This window comes from Stegostoma tigrinum, chromosome 30 (genome assembly GCF_030684315.1).
Source record: "Stegostoma tigrinum isolate sSteTig4 chromosome 30, sSteTig4.hap1, whole genome shotgun sequence".
Lineage (NCBI taxonomy): Eukaryota > Metazoa > Chordata > Chondrichthyes > Orectolobiformes > Stegostomatidae > Stegostoma > Stegostoma tigrinum.
The window spans coordinates 26,473,513-26,499,184 of record NC_081383.1 but is presented as its reverse complement, the minus strand read 5'-3'; the positions used below and the strand labels follow the sequence as shown (position 1 = coordinate 26,499,184).

Genomic DNA, 25,672 nt, shown 5'->3' with positions numbered 1-25,672 from the left:
ATAGTGAGTGAGATTCATGGACTGAACATGCATTATCCCTCACACATCCAGCTAGCATCATCAGCTGGCAGCTTAGAATCAAGGATGCTGAGGGGGACCAAGTTAAACAGGAAGTGAAGCACCCTCTGATTGCATGTGACAGGAAACACGTAATCAAGACAAATCAGCAAAACCCAACATCTATTCTTTATCTTTGCCAGGTCCAGGCAGAATGAGGTGCTTTATGATTAGCCTATTGACCACCTCTTGAATAAAGGTCCAGCTGCATCCAGATTGTAGTAGTCACATGATACAATAGAAAATGGAGCAATTGGCCAATCAGGGCAATTGATCTTTGTTGATCGGTCAACTGGAGCTAGACATGAGGTGAGGAAGTGCCCATTAATGGAAAGTTTGCGGAACCACAATCTCAGTGCATTGGACGTGCATATTAAATCTCACATTGCTCAACCTTTCAGCTCCATGGTTCAGCTATGTGCTACGTCCTGTTGATGCTTCTTGTATTAAAAATGTTGGACGTATCACTGACTGAATGCTTTTTATATGTATTGCTATTTACTTTTGGCTAGCTCCTCTGTTCTGTTCCAGTCCCCCTCTGCAGGAACTGGAATGCAGGTTTCTGAGAATGTGTACGTCTCTTGCATTTCACCTGCTCTCTTTATTTCAGATCTTTTCACGTGCAGTCTGTAAATAATCTCTGACAGGGGAAAAGGAGAGATGAATATATGTGTGTTGAATGATGCACCACACTTCCCAGAGGTTTTACCACTGGATTATTTAAACAACGCCCAGATTGGTGATTTCTCCCCCAACACTTACCAACATCTTCCAATCTAATAGTTCCTCATTCAACCTCCCTGCCTCCCTAAATCTAAGCCCTGCTGAGATTAACAAGTTGGAGTTCACGCTGGAAACAGGAGAAGGTGTCTGAGATGAAGATGTTGCCTGCATGATAGTTTTTACAGCATTTTGATGACACTCTAGATTGGTCATTTTAAACCCAAGGTGCCACAGTGCGTGAGATGTAGCTCCTATCTTTGACAGGATTTTGGATGAAGTTCAATCTTTGCTTTCCTGTTGTATTTTGGATGGTGATGCATGTTGACCTGACTGTGTGCTGCAATATTATCATCTTGGAAATGATGTGGGCATTGATCCAGTGCAGCGACAAGTACAGAATGACACGAATGTGTTCATTAGTGACTGATCTGTGGATTAATGCCAACTCTGAACAACACAGCTTGGGGAAAGTGGTGAAAGAGTACCTGCAGTAGTTGACCTGATTCTGACTGTTCTCATTGTCAATTGAGACCTCAAACTCTAAATGCTGTTTCTTTTTATTAATGTCAACTGCTCAACAATGGTGTGTTATTCCAGTGCCAGTGTGGATGCATAAAACTAACATAGTGGTTCCATTTGTACAGCAGACATCCACTGACTATGTACTCACCGTTTACACCCACCCCCCCATACAGACACTTCAACAATATAACTCACTTTCCCTCTGTGTTGAGTTATGTTACTCTTGTGCATGGTTTGATTACTCCTGTATCTCATTGTCACTTCTGTGTCTGGCTTATTCTCCACCTGCATCCTCAATTTACTTACGTTGAAAACAGGGGTTTTTTTTTAATGCTTTCTTGGGCAGCGAGCCTTTTTGGCAACGGCAGTTTTCGTCTCAACCTTATTTATCCTTGAGACAGTTTGGGCCTGTTTGGAGCATGAGCTGCAGTTCAGTTACAGAGTCATACAGCACAGAAGCAGAGCCTACGGTCCAACTTGTCTGTGCTGACCCAACATCCCAATCTGGCCTAGTCTCATTTGCCAGCATTTGGCCCATATCCCTCTAAACCCTTTGTATTCATATACCAATCCAGATGCCTTTTAAATGTACCAGCCTCCACCACTTCCTCTGGCAGCTCGATCCATACACACACCACCTTCTGCATGAAAAAGTTATCCCTCAGGTCCTTTTTAAATTTTTCCCCTCTCATTTTAAACCTATTTACCCTCTCTATACCCCTCATGATTTTATAAACCTTTATAAGGTCACCCCTCAGCCTCTAACGCTCCAGGGAAAATAATCCCAGCCTATTCAGCCTCTCCTGAAAGCTCAAACCCTCCAACCCTGGCAACATATTTGTAAATCTTTTCTGAATCCTTTTAAGTTTAAAAACATCTTCCCTATAGCAGGGTGACCAGAATTGTAGGCAGTATTCCAAACGTGGCCTCACCAATGTCCTGTACAGCTGAAACATCACATCCCAACTCCTATAATCAGTGCTCTGATCAATGAAGATATGCATTCCCAATCCTGTCTTCACCACCCTGTCTACCTGCAACTCCACTTTCAAGGAACTATGTACCTGTAACCCCAACAGCAACATTCTCCAGGGCTTTATCATTAATTGTATAAGTACTTCCCTGGTTTGCTTTAGGAGTCACTATGAATCCTGTTCTGCATACTCCCATGTAGTCTGTAATTGGAGATGACCCAGCAGGAGGTGGATGTGACAGGAGCCAGGGATTTGCTATGAAGTCACTGAGTTCTATGTCTTTAGAGCATGGTGTTAATTGTGAAGTCCTTAGGGATAGAGAGGGAGAAATTCATGAGGATTTTATGTAGGCGCAATGGGAAGAGGTCCAAATACAACTCTTCCGTCTCTTCCCTATCCCTTTGTCCTTTTTTGAAGACAAATATGTCCGCGGTAACCTACTGGACTAAAGTGTCTTCCTTCAATACCATGTGACCCTGTAAAAGAAAGAAAGACTTACATTGCAAGTTCCATGATCTCTGGACATTCCAAAAGTGCTTTACATCAAGTAAATATTTGTGAACATTTAGATGTTGTTGTAATGCAGGACATGCAGTGGCCCATCAGTGCATATCAAGATCTCACCTGCAGTAATGTGATAATTAATAATCAAGATAATCTGTTTCAGTGATGTTGTTTCAGCAATAAGTATTGTTCAGTCCACCAGGGAGAACTCTCAGATACTGTTGCAAGATCTTTTAAAGGACATTTGGGACGGAGCTCCAATATATGTCTCATCTCAGAAGATCCACCTTAGACAGTGCAGCACGACCTTGATTCTTCACTGAAGCTCACAGCCTAGATGTGGTGATCAGGCCTCGAGTGGAAATGGAGCCCACAATCTACCAATAAATATTGCGTTAACTGTAGCGTTGGCCCTGTACATATTTTACAGTAGTGAGATCAGCAGCCAATAACCTGAGGCTTTGTAGTTTGTTGGCACATTGTTCACTGATTCACGAGGGCTGTGTGGTTTAACACAACTCACACCTGGTTCTCTGCACTTTAAGCCAATTTCTGACCCCGTCAATCAGTGAACTGTATAGTAAAGGTATCTCCTGACCTACCATTGAATTCAAACCTTTTTCTAATCTCTAATCCTCACACTGACCTGTTCTGTTATCCTGGAGAAAGGCCTGTCAGTGAATTCACACTGGCAGGACAGCTTCAGAATGGGCAGTAGCTGCATGATGCCCAGTTTAGAAAGCTGCTTATTTCTGTATGATTACCCAATTTAATTTTAGCATCCATGTCTAACAGAAGAGTGCCTAAAACAGAAGCTGTAATCATGGTGGATGCTGTGAACATTCTGAAGAGCTTTACGCACAGTCACAAGTATGAACTCTTTAACATAAATGAGGAAAATCAGTTTTCAGTCAAAGGAGAGTCAGTAAACAGATGAGACAGAATTAATAACATTGGCAAAAGGTGAGATGAGGTTTTTTTTCTAAGCACAGTGACCTGTTATGAACTGAAAAGGCAATGGAAACAGATTAAATAGCAGTGTTTAAAAAGATTTAAAAATAAATTCTTTTGTGAGATGGGAGTTGTGTTGTCTATCTTTGATTGGTCTGCAAATGAGTAGCTTACTGGACTGTTTCAGGGGGCATTTAAGAGTTAACTATATTGATGTGGTGTTTGGAGTCACAGAGAGGCTAGTGCAAGGAAGAACGGTACAAGGCATGTGAACAAGATGGGTTTTTAAATAGCAATTGATGTTGGTTTCATCATCAGCATTGCTGAAGTGAGTTTTCAACACTAGAACTACTAATTGAATTTAAATTCCATTATCTATCCATGGTGAGATTTGAACTGATGTCCCAGGGCCTGAGTCTTTGGATCACTAGGTCGATGATATTAGCCGGGTGCCCCACATCTCCCTCTTCAAAACTAAAGAGCATCTTCAACGTCATTTGATTGTGGAGCATCAAGCAGAAACACTTAGAGTGAAATTGCAAAAGGAGCCCCAAATGTCTAGTTCAGGTTTAATTTTTATGTTTTTAGTTTTTATGAAGGTTCAAGATTGTTTTGCCAAAAGGCATGGATTTGGTCCTGGTTCCTTGCCATCTTCTGATTACAGAAAACCTACAATGTGGAAGCAGGCCATTTGTCCCATCACGTCCACACTGACTCTCTGAAGAACACCCTACCCAGATCAACCCTAGCCCTGTAATTCCGCATTCCCCATGGCTAATCCACCAATTCCTGAACACTATAGGCAATTCAGCCTGGCCAATCTGTCTAATCTGCACATTTTTGGAATGAAACACATGCAGCCACAGGAAGAATGTGCAAATTCCATGCAATCAGTTGCCTGAGGGTGGAATCAAACCAGGGTCCTTGGCACTGTGAGGCAGCAGTGCTACCGGTGAGCCACTCTGCCACCTCATTAGTAGCTGTGTTTTTGAGCTCAGTAGGCAAACAATATGTGGACAAAGCCCTCATCCTGGCCTGGCTTATCAGACTGTTTAAGAAGTTTACAACTGGAACTAAAACCATTTGTGACCAGCTAAGGGATCAGGAGCAGAGGTTGTGTCTATACTATCACGAGACCAAGGGTAAAGGTCATGTTTGCACTTTCAGAGACCAGGTTAAAGGTCACATCTGCATTGCAGGGAGACCAGAAACAAAGAATAATGGAACTTGGGCTTCCATGTGTCATTTAGAGGAAATGAGAATGTTTCCCTCATATACACTGTACTGAAGGATCGATAATCACTGATTACTGAGGCCGTTGGTGCATTGTGCAGGGGCCTAGAGCAGAACTTGAACAGTACAATGGTCTAGAATAGAGGTTACACATCTACTGCACGAGAGATTGAGCAAAGATCACACAAATACAAATACTGTTACTTTATGCCAGAGACTGACATGGCGATCAAAGTTTTAAAAGAAATTTGCAATACAGGAGCAACCCTATTGTGAACATTATGCTGTCCAATCTGTTTGATATCGTTAATACAGAAATCTGGGAAAGTTGTTGTTTCTATATGTATATGGCTGTTAGTGTCTCCTTGGAGACTCAAGTGATTGGAAGGGGTTCCTCAAATGGCACAAACTGCATTTCCTATACTGGTATTTTACAGGTGTGTTCTCTCAATCCTGTGTTAGTTTGTGACGCAATGCTAGTGAATTTTGTTTTAAATCATTCATGGGATATGGGCATCACTTGCTAGGCCAGCATTTGTCAACCCCTAATTGTCCAGAGGGCAGTTAAGAGTCAACCACATTGCTGTGGTTGTGAAGTCACATGTAGGCCAGACCAGGTGAGGACAGCACTAAATGACATTAGTGAACCAGACGGATCTTTCCAGCAATCAATTCATGGTCATCATTAGACTCATAATTCCAGACTTTTATCGAAAACAAATTCCATCTGCCATGTTGGGATTTGAACGCAGGTGCCCAGATTAACAGTCTGGTGATAATACCACTAGGTGTTACTAACAATACACTAAAACACTTCCCCACCAATGATAAATTTGTCATGTCCTTAAATGATGCCCTGTGTTTTGTTTTCAGAAACCTCCTTTATGTCTACCCTCAATTCCTCAACTTCACAAACCGACAGGGATCAGCACGGAACATCACTGTGAAAATCCAGATGATGGGCAGCGAGAAAGCCAGCGATGCTTTACCGGTGAGACTCATGTCCCTGAAGCTGCATTAAACCAGTGCCAACAACTAATCAGAAGCTGTGTCAAGGTGTTGGGCAGTTGAGGGACCGTGTGCGTAATGGTAATAGGCACAGGAGTATTTCAATTGCCAATGCAAGTAAGGCATCCTTCATTGCACTCCATGGATGTGCAACTGTTTGCTGTAGGCTTAACTGTTCCTAAATGTGGGAGTCCATCTCCTCAGCAAGGCTGCCCTTAGGAGCCCCTGCCACCACATTGTAATCGCTGTTTCCTGTTTCTCACAGTGGTGCTGGTGAACTTGCAGAGGAGGGGAATGGTTGGTGAATTTCTGTAGCTGCTGGTCGCATATCATTCAATTAGGCCTGTGCCCTGTGCACAACACTGGCTCTCAGCTTCCTGTCCTCCCATTCTGTGATTGTGAACCTTAAAGTCAGCTTGGCTGCTTTCCATGCACATCTGCTGTATTATTTAGAGTTGTTAATAATTACCTTGCAGGTCATCTTTGGAAAATCTGGACATCCTGAATATGTGACTGAATCATATACACCCGTAGCCTATCACAGCAGGTACACACTGGCTGGAAGGACGGGGTAGGAGCAGGGTTGGGGGCACTTGTTGGAAGCAAAGGGTGGGGGCACTGGGTAGGAGCTGGGGGTGCGGGCACTAGATGAGAACAAGGGGTGGGGGCACTGGGTGGGAGCGCTGGCCATGAGCACTGTCTGTGAGCACTGGGCAGGAGCACTGGGTGGGAGCATTGTCTGTGAGCGCTGGGTGGGAGCACTATCTGTGAGCCCTGGTCAGGAGTGCTGGGTGGGAGCAATGTCTGTGAGAGCTGGGTGGGAGGACTATCTATGAGCGCTGGGCAGGATTGCTGTGTGGGAGCACTGTCTGTGAGCCCTGGACAGGAGCGCTGGGTGGGAGCTCTGGGCAAGAACGGTGGCCGGGAGCTCAGTCTCTGAGCACTGGGCAGGAGCGCTGGCTGGGAGCACTGGGCAGGAGCAGTGTCTGTGAGCTCCTGGCAGGAGCAGTGTCTGTGAGCTCCTGGCAGGAGCAGTGTCTGTGAGCACTGGGCAGGAGCAGTGTCTGTGAGCACTGAGCGGGAGCAGTGTCTGTGAGCACTGAGCGGGAGCGCTGTCTGTGAGCACTGAGCGGGAGCAGTGTCTGTGAGCACTGAGCGGGAGCAGTGTCTGTGAGCACTGGGCAGGAGCAGTGTCTGTGAGCTTTGGGCAAGAGCACTGTCTGTGAGCATTGGGCAGGAGCAGTGTCTGTGAGCACTGGGCAGAAGCAGTGTCTGTGAGCAGTAGACTGGGCAGTAGACTGGGTGGGACCACTGGGCAGTAGCACTGGACAGGAGTGCTGGGTGGGAGAGCAGGGTGGATGCAATGGGTGGGACCCTTGGGCAGGAGTGCTGGGTGGGAGCACTGGGCAGGAGAGCTGGATGGGAGCACTGGGCAGGAGAGCTGGATGGGAGCACTGGGCAGGAGAGCTGGATGGGAGCACTGGGCAGGAGAGCTGGATGGGAGCACTGGGCAGGAGAGCTGGATGGGAGCACTGGGCAGGAGTGCTGGATGGGAGCACTGGGCAGGAGTGCTGGATGGGAGCACTGGGCAGGAGAGCTGGATGGGAGCACTGGGCAGGAGAGCTGGATGGGAGCACTGGCTACTACAATGGGTTAGATTTCACCCTCAAGTGACTAGATGGAATCCTCTGCCCTATAAGGTAAGCAGATTGATTCAGCTGTGAGAGCCGCTGCTGGTGTCTGTGGGCCCACTGCTCAGAGTTGTTCAAAATTTAGTAACAGCTGGTTTTCCACTACAAGTGTGCTGGTGAAATCACTGATTCAGGATCAGTCCTCACAGGTAATGAACTGATAGAATTCAGATTCTCCCAGTGACTGCACATGTGGCATTCCACAAGGGAGGCTCGGAAAACCAGACCCTAAGATACGAAAACAGAAATTGCTGGAAAAGCTCAGTGGGTCTGGCAGCATCTGTGAATGAAAAGCAAAGTTAATATTTCAGGTCTGGTTACCCTTCCTCTGACCAGGAAGGGTCACCGGACCAGAAACATTAACTCTGTTTTTCCTTTCACAGATGCTGCCAGACCCACTGAGCTTTTCCAGCAACATTGTTTCTGCTCCTGATTTACAGCATCCGCAGTTCTTTCGGTTTTTATGTAGACCTACAAATTGTTCATTCCCTTTATATACACATCACAAATATTTCTGATGATCCAGTGGAACTAGTTGCTGAAGAGAAGCTGAAGGTCCCAAATAAATTGAAAATGGGAGGATTGGGAGGGGGAGAGTGCAGATTATTATGGTATACACTATGGAATGCATTAGCCTGCCAGGTACACAAAGCAACATTTTAATAAATGGTAGAACCCACGCTCCTTTCCGAGATGGCTTTGCGACATGGATTATGGTTAGATTCATGCCTGTACCCTCTCTGTCTGTACCCTCTCTGTGCCTGTACCCTCTCTGTCTGTACCTTCTCCATGTCTGTACCCTCTCTGTGCCTATACCCTCTCTGTCTGTACCTTCTCCATGTCTGTACCCTCTCTGTCTGTACCCTCTCTGTGCCTGTACCCTCTCTGTACCTTCTCCAAGTCTGTACACTCTCTGCGCCTGTACCATCTCTGTCTGTACCTTCTCCATGTATGTACCCTCTCTGTGCCTGTACCCTCTCTGTCTGTACCCTCTCTGTCTGTACCCTCTCTGTGCCTGTACCCTCTCTGTCTGTACCTTCTCCAAGTCTGTACCCTCTCTGTGCCTGTACCCTCTCTGTCTGTACCTTCTCCATGTCTGTACCCTCTCTGTCTGTACCCTCTCTGTCTGTACCCTCTCTGTGCCTGTATCCTCTCTGTCTGTACCTTCTCCAAGTCTGTAGCCTCTCTGTCTGTACCCTCTCTGTCTGTACCCTCTCTGTGCCTGTATCCTCTCTGTCTGTACCTTCTCCAAGTCTGTAGCCTCTCTGTACCTGTACCCTCTCTGTCTCTACCCTCTCTGTGCCTGTACCCTCTCTGTCTGTACCTTCTCCATGTCTGTACCTTCTCTGTCTGTACCCTCTCTGTCTGTACCCTCTCTGTGCCTGTATCCTCTCTGTCTGTATCTTCTCCAAGTCTGTAGCCTCTCTGTGCCTGTACCCTCTCTGTCTGTACCCTCTCTGTGCCTGTACCCTCTCTGTTTGTACCTTCTCCAAGTCTGTACCCTCTCTTTGCTGGTCCCTCTTTGTATGTCCCCTCTTTGTTTGTCCCCTCTCTGTGTCTACCCCCTCTCCGTGTCTGCCCCCTCTCCGTGTCTACCCCCTCACTTTGTCTACCCCCTCTCTTTGTCTGTACCCTCTCTCTGACTGTACACTCTCTGTCTGCACCCTCTCTGTGCCATCCCCTTTCTGTCTGTACCTTCCCCATATCTGCACCCTCTCCATGTCTGCACCCTCTCCGTGTCTGCACCCTCTCCATGTCTGCACCCTCTCTGTCTGTGCCCTCTGTGTGTCTGCACCCTCTCTGTGTCTGCACCCTCTCTATATCTGCACCCTCTCCGTGTCTGCACCCTCTCTGTGTCTGCACCCTCTCCATGTCTGCACCCTCTCTGTCTGCACCCTCTCCGTGTCTGCACCCTCTCTGTGTCTGCACCCTCTCTGTGTCTGCACCCTCTCCGTGTCTGTGCCCTCTCCATGTCTGCACCCTCTCTGTCTGTGCCCTCTCTGTGTCTGTGCCCTCTCCATGTCTGCGCCCTCTCCGTGTCTGCGTCCTCTCCGTGTCTGCGCCCTCTCCGTGTCTGCGCCCTCTCTGTGTCTGCGACCTCTCTGTGTCTGTGTCCTCTCCATTGTCTGCGCCCTTTCCGTGTCTGCGCCCTCTCTGTGTTTGCACCCTCTCCATGTCTGCGCCCTATCCGTGACTGCGTCCTCTCCGTGTCTGCGTCCTCTCCGTGTCTGCGTCCTCTCCGTGTCTGCGCCCTCTCTGTGTCTGTGCCCTCTATGTGTCTGCGACCTCTCCGTGTCTGTGCCCTCTCTGTCTGTGCCTTCTCTGTGTCTGTACCCTCTCTGTGTCTGCACCCTCTCCATGTCTGTACTCTGTCTCTGAATGCTCTCTCTGTATTCTCTCCATGTCTGTATCCTTCCCAGTGCCTGTACCCTGCTTTTGCCTGTGCCCTTTGTCTGTACCCTCTCTGTGCCTGTACTATCTGTCTGTACCCTCTCCAATATCTGTACGCTGTCTGATATCTGTTCCCTCTCTCTGTCTGTACTCTCTCTTTGCACCCTGTGTGCCTGTCCCTTCTCTGTCCCTTCTCTGTGCCTGCCCCTTCTCTGTGCCTGTCCCTTCTGTATGCCTGTATCCTCTCTGTCTCAGCAGCCGCTCCATGCCCATATCATCTCTTTGTCTGTGTCCTTGCATTCCTAATTAAAAGAGGGGAACAAAGGAGAAGCCTGTCCTCACCCGACCTCCAGGAACAGAAGTTTCCAGCTGCGTTGTTAGATCCTGTTCACAACCACAAATCTTAATGTTTCATTCTGAATTCAGCTGTGCTGAGATGACACTGGGCACTTTCTTAGCTCAGTAGCAGTGGGATGGGAATGGGACTGTTATTCCCAACAGAGTTATGAAGAAGTCTGTATCTGCATGTGTTGTGGGCTGTGTGCACAGCAGCAAACCATGCCCGCATTATGCATTGACATGTTGCCTTTCGCCATGATCAATCAGAGCCTCAAGATGCCAACATTACAATGTGGCCTGTTCCCTGCTGTAGGTGGGTATAAAATCACAAAATCCTTTAATACAGCAGGATACCATTCAGCCCATCACTATGGTGCTCGTTCTTACAAATGAGTCCTACTGTCCCACTGTCGACCCCAGCCCTGTGCCCTTCTCCGTTTCAAGTATCCGTGACTTTAGATTTTGTTGCTAGTTTATTTTATAACTTTGGCCTCTCCTCCTTCCTCGGCAGGTCTCCTTTCTTCTACGAGGAAGTGAAGATAAAGTTGCCATCTGGTCTCGCTGAAGGCCATCACTTGCTCTTCACCTTTTACCACATTAACTGTCAGCCCAAACAGAGCCAGGACTGTCCTGAAGTTCCACTGGGTTACAGCGTGAGTTTCTGCACTGCCACCAGTTGCTTATTGAATGATGGGTAAATTACCATTGAATGAGGTTGGTCAATACCAGGCCTAGGTCAGTGCCAGGCCAGGGTCAATACCAGGCAGGATGAGGTCGATACCATTCTTCCTTTGACCCAGTCAGATGGAACAGGTCTGAAGCTGTTACAAGTTCTATTTTTGTGACAAACTAACATGATTCCATTCCTGTTCTGAGGAAGGGTCACCGGGCCTGAAACGTTAACTTTTTTTTTCCTTCTCAGATGCTGCCGGATCTGTTGAGCTTTTCTGGTAACTTTGTTTTTGTTCCTGATTCCATCGTGAGCTGAGTACTTATTGTTGGAAAGTTACTACGCCTGTATTGTTGTGAAAACTAGGCAGAGGAGCAAACATTATGGAGCATGTACAACATGTGTGTAGATATACCTGTACTGTTGGTCTACACAAATCAAATTCAGTTCAGAAATTGGTTCAGGGTTGCTGTGCAAGAATCAAAACATTAGTCCAGATTTAAGTTGTGGAGTAGATTTCCGTCTTTACTCTTTGGCAATTTAACATGGTCTGAGTGGATCTCAGATCACTGGCCACATAAAGGGGAATCTCATAGCAATGTCACATGCAGGGGCTAAAAACATCCCAGCTGGTTTTCAATCCATTCAATTCAACGGACGAAATTTGGACTCTGTCTGTAACTCCTCTCCCTCTCAGTATCTCTCCCTCTCAGTGCCCCTCCCTCTCCCTCTCAGTGTCCCACCTTCTCCCTAGGAATATATTGCCCTCTCAGCGTTCATTACTGTGGGATCCTGCCTCAGTTCCAATGAATATAAGTTGGTTTAGCCTTTGTGTGGAGGGTCTGGATTCAGTGAGCTCCAGGAACTTGTTGTGACTCAATTGCTGACTGCAGAGTGATCACTGTCTCAAAAAGCCCAAGGAGTATTGGGCCATTTGAAGAATTGCTCAATGGAAACATGTTATACATTAAACAGTGAGTGTGAACTGACTCACTCTCCCTTTATGTTGTTATTTTACAGTAGAGATCTTCCCATATCCATCCAGTGGATTGAACTGATCTCAAGGAAAGCTGGGTCCAGGTCACTGGCCATAGCTCCAGGCAGTTTGAGTGGCCTCAGGCTGAAGCTGCTTTAAGAATTAGTTCAATGCCCACTGTGCCCATGGTGGGCGACCCTCTACCCGCTGTGCCCAGGGTGGGAGACCCTCTACCCACTGTGCCCAGGGTGGGAGCCCCTCTACTCACTGTGCCCAGGGTGGGAGACCTTCTACCCACTGTTCCCAGGGTGGGAGACCCTCTACCTACTGTGCCCAGGGTGGAAGCCCCTCTACCCACTGTGCCCAGGGTGGAAGCCCCTCTACCCACTGTGCCCAGGGTGAGAGACCTTCTACCCACTGTGCCCAGGGTGGGAGACCTTCTACCCACTGTTCCCAGGATGGGAGACCCTTTACCCACTGTGCCCAGTGTGGTGAACCCTCTGCCCACTGTGTCCAGGGTGGGAGACCCTTTACCCACTGTGCCCAGTGTGGTGAACCCTCTGCCCACTGTGTCCAGGGTGGGAGACCCTCTGCCCACTGTGCTACATGTAGGGCACCATACATGTGGAGTGTAGGATCCGCATATCCATTTCAGCAGTGCAGGTACTTCCTTGTCCCATGTGTTTCCGAGCAGCAGGTATTTAAAGCCAGCATGTTATAGTGTGTTAGCAGGGGGCAATCACCCAGGTTAATCCATTTGGATTGTCAGTCAGTGATGATGCGGCAGCCGCTCCAAGTGATTAATGGACAATGTCCTCATTTTGCATTTTATTTGAACTATGACAGTGACTATTTATATTCAGGAGTTGGTTACATCGCATGCAGATCATATAATATTATACAGGGACTACACAAAGAATGTGTGATTTAATATGGACATCCTGTTCATCCTTAGATGAAAGGAAGACTGAAAATAAATCTTGATAATGAATGGATATTACCAGTGGATATAACAGGATTGTGATTCCTTCCTGTCAGGATTAACAGGGAACAGCATGGACAAGTCCTTCTAAATTTAAAATTATTTGCAAAATCACACTCCTTTTCATTTGTGAAAAGCCTGTCTGTTTTCTGTGACTATTCCTTACTGGCCTGAGTTGTAATCTCTCTCCATCCTAATTGGTATCTGCAGTTATTCACAGCAACAGTTACAAAGTGCAGCTCATGATTGGAATCACTTGTGAAAGTTGAAAGCAGAATATTCCAAAAAATCATTCGACTGAGAAATTCAGCTGGAAAGGAAACAACTGATACAAGATAATTAAATGAAGTTGGCCTGAAGTGAATCAGAATCTCTGCAATTGCTCATGTGTCTTAATTATTTTGTTCCCTTAATTTTTGGCATAAGTTTTCTTAAAGTTTATTTTTAATTTCCAGGAGATAACAGTTCTAGTGCAAGATTGTTTCCATTTGGCAACAGCTATTCTCCAGCTAATAGATGAGTTAAAAAACATTATTGGTTACTGGAGTGAGTGGGCTGTCACGTAACTAGAAAGGGTCTTTATTCACTAGAGCTGAGAAGCATAACAGGTGATCTCATTGAAATGTATAGACGAATAGTCAAGTCATATACTGAAGGACTGTGTCTCCTGGGTCATAGTCCCAAGGTAAGAGGCCACCCATTTTAGGTTGAGATACAGGGAAATGCCTTCACTTGGAGGTTTGTAAATCTTTGGAAGTGTCTACCCACAGAGGGCTGTGGATGCTCAGGCATTGAGCATTATTTATCCATTTTGGACACCATTGAAATCAAGGGATATTGAGATAAGGCAGGAAAGTTGAGTAGATACTGAAGTATAGCTGTGCTGTTATTTGAGTGTCAGAGTAGGCTTGAAAGGTTGAACTTCCAACTCCTGGTCTTTCTGTTGTTATTTAAGAGTGGAATGAATATCCAGTTGAATCTGTGTTCAGATGAGGGCATGCTTTGCCAGATTTGGTCCACACACAGCAAGCAGACCTGCAGGGCTTGGGCGGTGTGGCGGGAAGCTCTGGGCCTGTTTGGAAGGTGTGAATGTGGACAGGTGAACAGGGACGAAATATCTCAACAGACTGCATTCTGACGAGAGAAAGTCAAAGGACCAGAAACATGTGCAACAGCTGCCACCTCAAACCACATCAATGCTGGAAATGTGAAATGTTTGAATCATTAATTCTGTTTCTGATAATGATCAATGTTGGTGATTGTCAATTTCTGGAAATTTGATTACTGGCTGAACAAATATCTCCATACGGAATAAGAGATTGACATTCTGAAATATGTTATACCACTTCAGAAGGACAATCAATGCTGCTTATGTTCCTAGGGCATTAAATAGTGATAATTGTCCATCTTTTTAATTTGAACAGTGGTTGCCAGTCTTGGACAATGGACATCTGCGCTGTGGAACCTTTGAACTTCCTGTTAATTTGGACAAGCCACCCTTCCTTTATTCAGTATCGCCTGTAAGTACAGAATGACTTAAACGATGTGTTGTTTACTGTATGTCTGTGTTCATCACACTTTGACTGCCACACTTCACAAATCACACACGTAGATCTCAATTTCACTCTTAAAAAAACTATCCAGCTGGAAAACTGTTCATTTGTTAAGTCCACAGAGATTCCCTTGTCAGCTGAAAGCACATTAAGGACCTTGGACCCTGACCACCTCCAATGTTTGCATCGCAGCATTTGAAGCTCACGACTTTAGATGGACATTGCTTCATCTGAGCAGCAGAACAATACATGACTGAAATGGAATAATGCTCATGTCCTTTTAAATAATCAAATCTAGCAGGACTATTGTCAAGAGAGGTCTACCAGCTCTATGTGTTACATTCAAAGCTCTGTGATTCTGAACTCTTCATTTTCTCACGTTCCTAATGCCTGCTTACAATAAAAAGTAAACTGGATTATGTACGTTCGCCATAAAACTTTACAGACCTCCAAATGCAAAGTAACTCCATTATTTTTTGAATCTCCGTCTTCCGTTTTCCATAATTAAAAGTGCATAACTGCTTTGGTACAGCGTAAAATTGGATTATCTGATTTGATTTAAATAATATTTTCTCTTGTATAAAATCTTTTCCCTGTTCATGTTATTTTTCTTATGATTTGTGTTCCACTAAAACCAGCGTATCTCTGCTAGAACTATATTTTTAAAGTTGATTTTCACCCTTGTCATTTCCCAGGGGCTCTGTGATCCTACACGGATTTGTTAGATTCTGTTTAATGTGACATTCCAGGCCCGTGTTGTCATTTATACCCGATATAAGCCCTACTGTACTGCAACTGCTTAAAATCATGGAAGTTATGACATTATTTAAGCTTAAATTTCAATGTACTAATTGCTTCAACACTTGGATTACAAAACTGCTCTCCCACTCCCCAAACTTCATATGCTGCTTGTCTTTTGACTTTTCACTGCCATTTGATGGGTAATCCATGAAGGACCTGAATCTTGTTTAGCTGGGACACCTGCTTGGTTCCTGCATCCTCCTTCTGTAGTTCAATATTGTAACAATGGTTAGGCGTTGAGTTTTTTGCCTCAGTGAGGCACCCACTACCCCCTCCCTGGATTTGTGCCTCTCGCCTTTTGATAGTTCAGTGCCCGGAAACAGATGGATATGTGGGGATTAGGAACACGTAGAGGCAAGAGATTGGAACACAAGGGCTGAAAGCGTTTCAGAGTGGTCTGATGCGAAATGGAAAGTTAGAGCTAAAGTCCATAGAGTTACTGCTTTCACTGTGTTTCTGAGGGGACCAATGCTGTTAGGTCTCAAGGGTATTCCCCATTGTCACTACTTCCACCTGCAGGACGTACTCCTCCTATTGCACATTAGCGCTGGCCATTTACCCAATTCCCACCCACTCTCCCAGGACCACTGAACAGTTTGGTGCATTTTCCTCTAAGTAGTTTGGTCTGGGTCTCCCAGGATCTGGCACATCTCTCAACCTCCCTATTCTTCCTTCACACCCAGATCATTACAGTGTTGGTCAATCTCTTCTAATTGAAAAAAGCTGTGATTATGATTGCCTTGTGACCTTTTCCGAAACATTATGGTTGATCTGTAATTACTTGTCTCCTTCCAGCTCCATCATTACCCCATTGGGCATCCTGCTCGCAGTGTCTTGCTCCAATGACCATTTGGCATCAAAGATACTCACAACCAATTAATAATGCCCACAGAACATTACTTCTCTCCCTTACAAGAGATTGACATATGTCAATATGAGATTGAAATGTGTCATCCCATTTCAGATAACTAATTGGCACCCAGGACCTGACCAGTTTCTCCACTCCACCATGGACTACCATATTTCCATCTCAAAAATGATTTGAAAATTGACGATTTCCCCCGACATCACTTTGTCCCTCGCTTTATTCATCATTCAACCTCTGTTAGAGGAAACGTCCTAACCTCACACTTGGCACAAAGTCATCACTGATGACTGCTCTGCCTGGCGTTCTCCCTTCCCAATAGCATTCCTCACAGTATCTCAGCAACACACTGGGAATGCCAGGAATTCACAATGGAAGACGTGACCAAACACAGCACCCTTTGCTTGTTCAATGAAACATGCTCATTAGGTGCAACTGATTGCCTGACCTTGCAGTTACTGTGTTTTGGTGATGAGCCAGCAGCTACTGTTTGCTTCTCTGCAGTCTGCGCATGGGGAAAGAGTTTGAATAATACAAATCTTTGGAAGCTAATCGTCACACTGGTATTTCGACTGAAAATTCAGGTCTTATGGTGAGAGGGTTCATGAGCCCACAAACAAACTACTCAGCAAATATCTATTAATTTGTGTCAAGTTTCGACAAGCTTTTGGTATGCTTGGCACACAGTTTAATTTGTTGTCTTATATTTAAATATTAATCTTATTACCTCCTCTTCAGCTCTATGCAACAGTTACTGTTTTGGAATAGACCATGATGCTGCTGTCATGTGAAAGATCAAAGGGCGCAATGTTTAGCTGAATATTTTACATTTGATATTGGCCACCACATGACTGCAGTTCATAGTTACGATTGGCAAAAGTAAAGCTTTCCTACAGCCCGGGTGCAATGGACAGAATAGCCTTGTTCACCACAATGATTTTGTCTGCATTTTATACGTTCTGTTCCTTTGTTCTGGAAGGATATTGTCTCACAGACTCTCCCTGGACAGATGGTACACAGATCCCCCGTTCCTGACAATGAGAGGAATTTTCTTCCACGATTAATTTTGTTCCACATCGAACGTGGTGTCAGCTCTCAGCTGGACTACAGTGCGGGGTTGGAAAGTTGAACAGTGTCTTGGTATGTGCTGCCATTCTGTGCAGAGTTGCTCAGTGATTCAGACACTGTGATTCTGAACAAAGTGAATTGGGTGTCTTAGCCAGGCATCATGTTCAGCAGGGAACCCTGGGGTAACTGTTTGAATAACTTCCCCTGGTCTTTATTTCAGAGCTCACTGCCTGGCCTGAAGTGGTTGGATAATCGGAAGGCAGGCTTTAGATTGGAGTTACGACCAGTTTCAACAGTGCATACACAGGTGAATGAGTTTATGACTATCAGGGATGGCCAGTTTGGTTGCAATTTTGGGATGGCAGAGCAGTGAATATCAATGCTGGCTGACTGCCCTTTGCTATGCCAATGAAGCACAGACTTCAATTCAACTGCGTCTATTGTAGTTCTTCATTTTTCTGCTTTATACCTAAGATTTTGTACCTGGGTACCTACGTACGCTGGGAATGATGACTTTGTACACTTTTCACTGTGCTCCTGTAAACCTGTGCTTGACTACACGTGACAATAAAATCTAGTTTTAATTCTAATTACTGAATGGTTGATCAGGCACAAGGGACTGTTTTCATTCTGCGTTCCAGTCAGATATCAGATATAGCATTCAAATTTCTCTTTATGAGTTTCTTTTAATTTTGTGTGAAGTTATTCAGAAGAAAGATCTGCAAAAGTGAAATCTGGATGTGAGTTTGCTCGCTGAGCTGGAAGGTTAGTTTTCAGACGTTTCATCACCTTTTTTTTTATTTGAAAAAATATATATTTTATTCATAGAATGTACAAAAAAATAAAACATTTATACACCTACCCAGTCATGCAAGCCACTCCAGGTTACCCGGGGGTACGTACACCAACTAAAGGGAAAAAAAAAACAAAACAGAGAAAAAAAAAACAAAGCAAAGAAACCGCCCCGGCAGTCGTCACCCCGCACAGTCCCAGTTGGCCCCCTGACCAGTTGGGGAAGGCGCCAGCTGGGCCCAGTTACCAGATAGGATTCTTTTCCCTTTTCTGGACGAGGGGGCTCATACGGTGGTCTTTCCCCACCGCGCCTTGGCGGCGGCTGCCCCAAGCTTTAGCGCGTCCCTCAGCACGTAGCCCTGGACCTTGGAGTGCGCCAGTCTGCAACACTCGGTCGGGGTCAGTTCTTTCAGCTGGCAGACCAGCAAGTTGCGGGCAGACCAAAGAGCGTCTTTCACCGCATTGATGGTCCTCCAGGCGCAGTTGATGTTGGTCTCGGTGTGCGTCCCCGGAAACAGCCCGTAGAGCACGGAGTCCCGCGTCACGGAGCTGCTCGGGACGAACCTCGACAAATACCACTGCATCCCCCTCCAGACCTCCTGCGCATAGGCACACTCCAGAAGGAGGTGATCAACAGTCTCCTCCCGCCCCGCAGCCACCTCGAGGGCAGCGTGCGGTGGTGCAGAGATTCCGGGCATGCATAAAGGATCTCACTGGCAGAGCCCCTCTCACCGCCAGCCAAGCAATGTCCTTGTGCTTGTTTGAAAGTTCTGGCGATGAGGCATTCTGCCAAACGACTTTGGCAGTCTGCGTGGGGAACCACACGACGGGATCCACCCTCTCCTTTTCCCGAAGGGTCTCGAGGATACTACGTGCTGACCACTGCCTGACGGCCTTGTGGTCAAAGGTGTTTCCTTTCAAAAATTTCTCCACGAAGGACAGGTGGTACGGAACGGTCCAACTACTCGGAGCGTTCCGCGGCAACGAGGCCAGGCCCATCCTTCGCAACACCGGGGACAGGTAGAACCTCAGTAAGTAGTGACACTTGGTGTTTGCGTACTGAGGATCTACGCACAGCTTGATGCAGCCACACACAAAGGTAGCCGTCAGGGCGAGGGTGGCGTTCGGTACGCCCTTTCCCCCATTTCCCAGGTCTTTGTACATGGTATCTCTGCGGACCCGGTCCATCCTCGACCCCCAAATGAAGTGGAAGATGGCCCGGGTGACCGCAGCGGCGCAGGTCCAGGTAATAGGCCAGGCCTGCGCCACATACGACAGTACCGAAAGCCCCTCGCACCTGACAACCAGGTTCTTACCCGCGATGGAGAGGGACCGGAGCGTCCACCTGCCCAGCTTCTGCTGAAATTTGGAGATACGCTCCTCCCAAGTCTTAGTGCATGCCCCAGCTCCACCAAACCAAACACCCAGCAGGTAGTCTGTCCTGGTGGTGAAGGGGATGAAGGAGCGGTCGTCCCAGTTCCCGAAGAACATGACCTCGCTCTTACCCCTATTGACTTTGGCACCCGAGGCCAGTTCAAACTGGCCACAGATGTCCAACAGCCTACTCACCAACCGACGATCGGTGCAGAAGACGGCGACATCATCCATGTACAGGGAGGTCTTGACCTGAAGGCCTCCGCTGCCTGGGATAGTCACGCCCTTCAGGCTCACGTCCTTCCTGATGGAGGCGGCGAAGGGCTCCACACAGCACACGAACAAGGCAGGAGAGAGTGGGCAGCCCTGCCTGACTCCAGATCTAACAGGAAAACTGTCTGATTCCCACCCGTTGATCGAGACTGCGCTAACGATGTTGGCGTAGAGCAGCCGGATCCAATTGCGGATGCCCTCCCCGAACCCCAATTTGGAGAGGACGTCCCTCATGTAAGCATGAGAGACCCTGTCGAAGGCCTTCTCCTGGTCCAGGCTGACGAGGCAGGTGTCCACCCGCCTGTCCTGTACGTAGGCGATCGTATCCCTGATGAGCGCGAGGCTCTCAGCGATCTTCCTGCCCGGCACAGCACAGGTTTGGTCAGGGTGAATCACCGACTCCAGGACAGACCTGACCCGGTTGGCAATGACCTTGGCCAGGATTTTGTAGTCCACGTTCAAAAGTGAAATGGGACGCCAATTCTTAATTTCTTCCCTCTCCCCCTTCCTCTTGTAAATGAGGGTGATGATGCCCTTCCTCATGGACTTGCACATTTCCCCTGCCCGAAGCGCACTATCGTACACCTCCAGCAGGTCCTGGCCGACCAGGCCCCACAGAGCAGAATACAGCTCGACCGGTAAGCCATCACTTCCGGGAGTCCTATTCCTCTGCAAGGACTTGAGGGCTCTGGCCAGCTCGTCCAGGGATATCGGCCGGTCCAGCCACTCCCTCGTGCCGTCATCTAAGACCTCCGTGATAGACGACAGGAACGACTCGGAGGCCGTGCTGTCCGTGGGCTTCGTGTCGTACAGTCCGGCATAGAAGGATCTGCTGATCCTCAAAACGTCGGGCCGAGACGACGTCACCGAGCCGTTGTCCTCCTTCAGCCGGCTAAGCACAGAGCTCTCTTTGTGCACCTTCTGAAAGAAGAAACGCGAGCACGTCTCGTCCTGCTCCACAGAGCGGACCCTGGACCGGAAGATTATCCTGGAGGCCTCCGCGGCGAAGAGCGAGGCTTGCTGGCCCCTCACCTCGCGGAGGTCCTCCGTGACATCGACCCCCATCAACTGCAGAAGGAGCAGGTTCTGCACCCTTTTCTGGAGTCGCGACAGCTTTCCCCACCTCTCTCTTGCCTTCTGAACACCCTTGAGGACAAAGAACCTCTTGATGTTCTCCTTCACCGTCTCCCACCAGTCGCCTGGAGACTCAAAGAGGGGTTTCACGGTCCTCCAACCGGTGTACTCCCTCTTAAGCTCCTCGACGTTCTCTGGGGTCAACAGAGTCGTGTTGAGCTTCCACGTCCCCTTGCCGGCCGGCTGGTCGTCCTGTAAGTGACAGTCGGCCAGCAGGAGGCAGTGGTCAGAGAAGAACACCGGCTCGACACCAGTGGATCTGACCGAGAACGTCCGTGACACAAACAGGAAGTCTATCCTTGAGCGGATAGACCCGTCTGGCCGCGACCAGGTGTACCTCTGCTGCGCTCCGTCTGCAGGGGTGCTGAAGACGTTGAGCAGCTTGGCGTCCTTCACCGTGCCCATCAGGAATCTGGACGTGACGTCCAGTTGAATCCCCCCACCCGCTGTCCCCACGCTGGATCTTCCATCTGCATCGATGATGCAGTTGAAGTCTCCGCCTAGGATGACCGGCCTGGACGTAGCCAGCAGGGGTGGAAGCCGCTGCAGGACGGCCAACCGCTCACTCCGTACCGCTGGGGCGTACACGTTGATCAGCCTCAGGGGAGCATTCCTGTAGGTGATGTCAGCCACTAGGAGGCGCCCCCCCACCACCTCCTGAACTTGAGAGATGGTGAAGTCGCACCCCCGCAGCAGAATAGCCAGGCCCGAGGAGCGACAGTCGTTACCCCCCGACCAGATCGAAGGCCCACAGGTCCAGGCGCCCGACCATTTCCCGTACCTGCCGAGGTGCGGTATCCCGCACTCCTGCAGAAACAGGAGGTCCGCCTTGATGGTGGTCAGGTAGGCCAACGTGGACACACATCTCACGGTTGACTTGACGCTGCGCACATTAATGCTCGCAATTCGTACCCCCATTGTGGGCAGTGACCGCAGTACCCTCCCCAAGTCCAAGGTCCAGCCCCTCCATCTGTCCCTTCATGCCCATTGCCCGGGCTAACTGCTGGACGCTCTCTGGGCTCAGGAAACCGTCTGTGCTGCCTTCCGGGTGGCATTCCCCCGTCAGGGGTGCGGAGGCAGGAGGGTCCGGCTCCGGATCAGGCTGGGGACGTGCTGTTTCCTCCTTCCCGCCTGGAAGTTCGGGGGGGCCCTCCAGTGCTCCAGCGGCACTTGACTGGGTGTCGGAGTGAGCCTCCGGACGCCTCCCGTCACCTGGAAGCGGGGTGCTGCTTTCCTTCCCCCTCGAGACCTTTAACTTCTGCTTCGGGTGGGCCCTCTCCGAATCCTCCTCGTCAGAGGAGCTCTTATAGCCCCCCTGTAGCTGTCTCTTCCCTCCTGATTGTTGCGGTTCCTGGGCCCGTCAACGCACCTTCCTCCTCGCTTTCCGGACTGTAGTCCACTCCCCTGGGTCGCCTGTCGCCGCCTCCATTGGCTCCGGGTTGTCGGGGGGGATCGGAGCCTGCAGGGGTGCTTTGCTGGCCTCGGGCCCATCCTGCAGGGCTGGGCCCTCCTGCACGGCCTGGCCCTCCTGCACATTAGTGGGGTCCTTGCTGGGCCCTGGTGCCTTCCTCTCCTCCGGGGGGGCTGGCCCCGCATTTCCCCTGCCGGCAACCTGGGCGTAGGTGGTACCCCGCCGCGGGCATGCCCTATAGAAGTGGCCCGCTTCCCCGCAAAGTTTGCAGCTTCTCTCTCGTGGGCAATCCTTTGCCAGGTGTCCCTCCTCCCTGCAGATGGTGGCTTTGCAGTCGGCCGCCATGTGACCTGACCTACCACAGGCATGGCAGACTTTAGGTTGCCCTGCATAGGTCAGGTAGCCCCTGCTCCCGCCGATCGCGAAGCTGGACGGTGGGTGTGCGACATTCCCGTCTGCGCCCATCCTCAGCATCACCTTGACCTGCCTCTTACTCGTCCAGATGCCAAAGGGGTCCATGATGTCAGTTAGGTCACCTTCCACCTTCACATACCTTCCGAGGAAGGTCAGGACATCAACTGCTGGCACATGCGGGTTGTACATGTGTACAGTCACCATACGGCTCCTCTGTTCTGGCATCACAAACAGTGGGACAGCGGTCAATACAGAGAGGGGGCCCTCACCTCCTTTCTCCTTGAAAACCTCCAGGAAGCGCTCGCAAAGCTTGGCACTCCGGAAGGTCACATCGTAAAAACCTCCTCCGGGGAAATCCTGCAGGCAGTAAATGTCCGCAGCAGCAAACCCACAACAGTCCAACAGGACCCTCTTCACGAAGAAGGTGCGGTCCACAGGTGCACCTTCATCCACCTTCTTTACAGAAACACGGATGGTATTCCGGACCCCCTGACCTGGGGCACGAGCACTTGCCACAGCCATCGTTGCAGGTTGGTTGCTCCCCTGAACCAGCGTTAGGCCGAAGCCAGCATTAAGATCCACTGGTCGCAAGGGTGCACAGCCAACCCGACGTCCTCCTTTCACCTCCAAGACAGCACTCTCGTCCTCTCAGTCCACAAGAGAGTGGGTCTTTATTGTGTTCGAGATGTAAGCTGGTTCACTGAGCTGTAAGGTTTGCCCCCAGATGTTTTGTCATCATTCTAGGTAACATCATCAGTGAGCCTCCGACAAAGCGCTGGTGTTATGTCCCGCTTTCTATTTATCTGGTTAGGTTTCCTTGGGTTGGTGATGTCATTTCCTGCATGATGTCATTTCCTGTTATTTTTCTCAGGGGATGGTAGATTGGCTCCAAATCAATGTGTTTGTTGATGGAGTTACGGTTGGAATGCCATGCTTCTAGGAATTCTCGTGCGTGTCTCTGTTTGGCTTGTCCTAGGATGAATGAGTTGTCCCAATCAAAGTGGTGTCCTTCCTCATCTGTATGATACGAGTGATAGTGGGTCATGTCGTTTTGTGGATAGTTGATGTTCTTGTATCCTGGTGGCTAGCTTTCTGCTAGAAAGCTAGCCACCAGGATACATGAACATCAACTAGCCACAAAATGACATGACCCACTATCACTCGTATCCTTACATACAGATGAGGAAGGACACCACTTTGATTGGGACAACACATCCATCCTAGGACAAGCCAAACAAAGACACGCACAGGAATTCCTAGAAGCATGGCATTCCAACTGGAACTCCACCAACAAACACATTGATTTGGAGCCAATCTACCATCCTCTGAGAAAAAGAACAGGAAATGACATCACCAATGCAGGAAATGACATCACCAACCCAAGGAAACCTAAACAGATAAATAGAAAGTGGGACATAACACCAGTGCTTCGTCGGAGGCTCACTGATGATATTACCTAGAATGGTGACGAAACGTCTGAAAAACTAACCTTCCAACTCAGCGAGCAAACTCATATCCAGAACCTCAACCTGAGCTACAAATCTTCTCAAAACTCGCTAAAGTGAAATCTGCTGTCTCTCTAGTCCTGTGTTTGCTACATCTGATTTCTTGGTCACCGGTATTACATTGTTCTTTGCTCATTGCTGCAGGAAAGGACCCTGGAGCGATTCTTCTCACTGTGTGAAGCTGTGAGTGAACATTACTCTTTAATCCATCAGACTGAGGCACTGAGCCAGGCTGTCTCCATGCTCAAGCAGGTTTGCTTGGAGGAATTGGTCCAGTTCCTGAACGTGGTGTTGGATAAACTGCTGCCACTGTTACACTTGAGCTGCAGGATGGGAGCAGAAGGAGGTACAAGAAACCCGAACATATACTATATATACATGCTAAATTAATGCCTTCAATTAACGGCCATTCTGTGCAGCTTTCCCATGCCCAACAGCTTGGCAACATGATTCAATGAGGCAGGCAGTTGAACAGTTGGAAAATTCAGAATATACAGGTGAACTTACCTTCAAATCCTGGCTTCTGTCATTCCAGGATATATTCAGCATCTAAACAAAAACTGAAAGAACTGCACATGCTGTAAATCAAAAACAAAAAGAGAAGTTGCTGGATAAGCTGAGCAGGTCTGGCAGCATCCATGAAGAGAAATCAGAGATATCATCTTGGGTCCCATGACTCTCCCTCAGAACTCTGAGGAAGGGTCACCGGACCCGAAACGTTAACTCTGATTTCTCTTCAGAGATGCTGCCAGACCTGCTGAGCCTATCCAGCCACTTCTGTTTTTATATTCAGCCTTTGTTTTCTTTCCAAATCCCTTTGTGCCCTATCCTAGCCTCCCATTACTTCCTGTTTTCCAATTCTACTCTTCCTCTTTCTGTTGATCTACGTCCCAAACCTCCTCTCTCTTTCCCACTTTTCTGCAATTTTACACCATTACTTTTCTTCACTCCCTCCCTCCTGCGTCTTTTCATTCATCCCTTTGTTTGCTCTCCCTCTCCGGAGAATGTTGACCTGGGTGAGTGTTGGGAGAGATCTATGTAAATGGGGATGGGCCTGGAGCAACCAGGCTGTGCCTGTTGTTTGAGCAGCAGTTTTCCCTGTTAATAAATACATAGATCTAACAGTGAGCAAAGAGCACCTCCTGGGAGGCGGGTAACATATTGGTTACCTAATTGTTTTTTTCAGTTTGCATGCCAACTAACCAATGGTCCAGATAACAAACTTCTGCAGCAGTCCATGTTTTACAAGGGTAAGGGCTGTCTACAACACAAACAGCAATCTGTATTATTGAAGGGAAAAGCAGGGAAAGATTCTTAACATGAACGGATAATAATGTTACAATGTGACATTGGTGATTTTATTACATACCTTCAATAAAGAGTCTGAAAGCTATGGCCTAGGCTCCTTACAGGGTCGGGTATTAAATCAGGGTCAGAGTTTAGAATCAGCCTGTTTTGGAG

The 25,672-nt window shown here is 48.1% G+C and overlaps 1 protein-coding gene across 3 annotated transcripts in view; it reads left to right on the top strand.

The window, feature by feature from the left end:
* LOC125465656 (dedicator of cytokinesis protein 7-like) overlaps positions 1 to 25,672 on the top strand; it is a 198,306-nt gene that overhangs the window by 95,426 nt on the left and 77,208 nt on the right. For all 3 annotated transcript variants that reach the window (XM_059638417.1, XM_059638418.1, XM_059638416.1), the window contains exons 15-20: positions 5,838 to 5,955; positions 6,449 to 6,519; positions 10,905 to 11,046; positions 14,446 to 14,541; positions 17,529 to 17,615; positions 24,356 to 24,557. In XM_059638417.1, the coding sequence (XP_059494400.1) occupies positions 5,838 to 5,955; positions 6,449 to 6,519; positions 10,905 to 11,046; positions 14,446 to 14,541; positions 17,529 to 17,615; positions 24,356 to 24,557 (716 nt within the window). The remainder of the gene's footprint in view (positions 1 to 5,837; positions 5,956 to 6,448; positions 6,520 to 10,904; positions 11,047 to 14,445; positions 14,542 to 17,528; positions 17,616 to 24,355; positions 24,558 to 25,672) is intronic.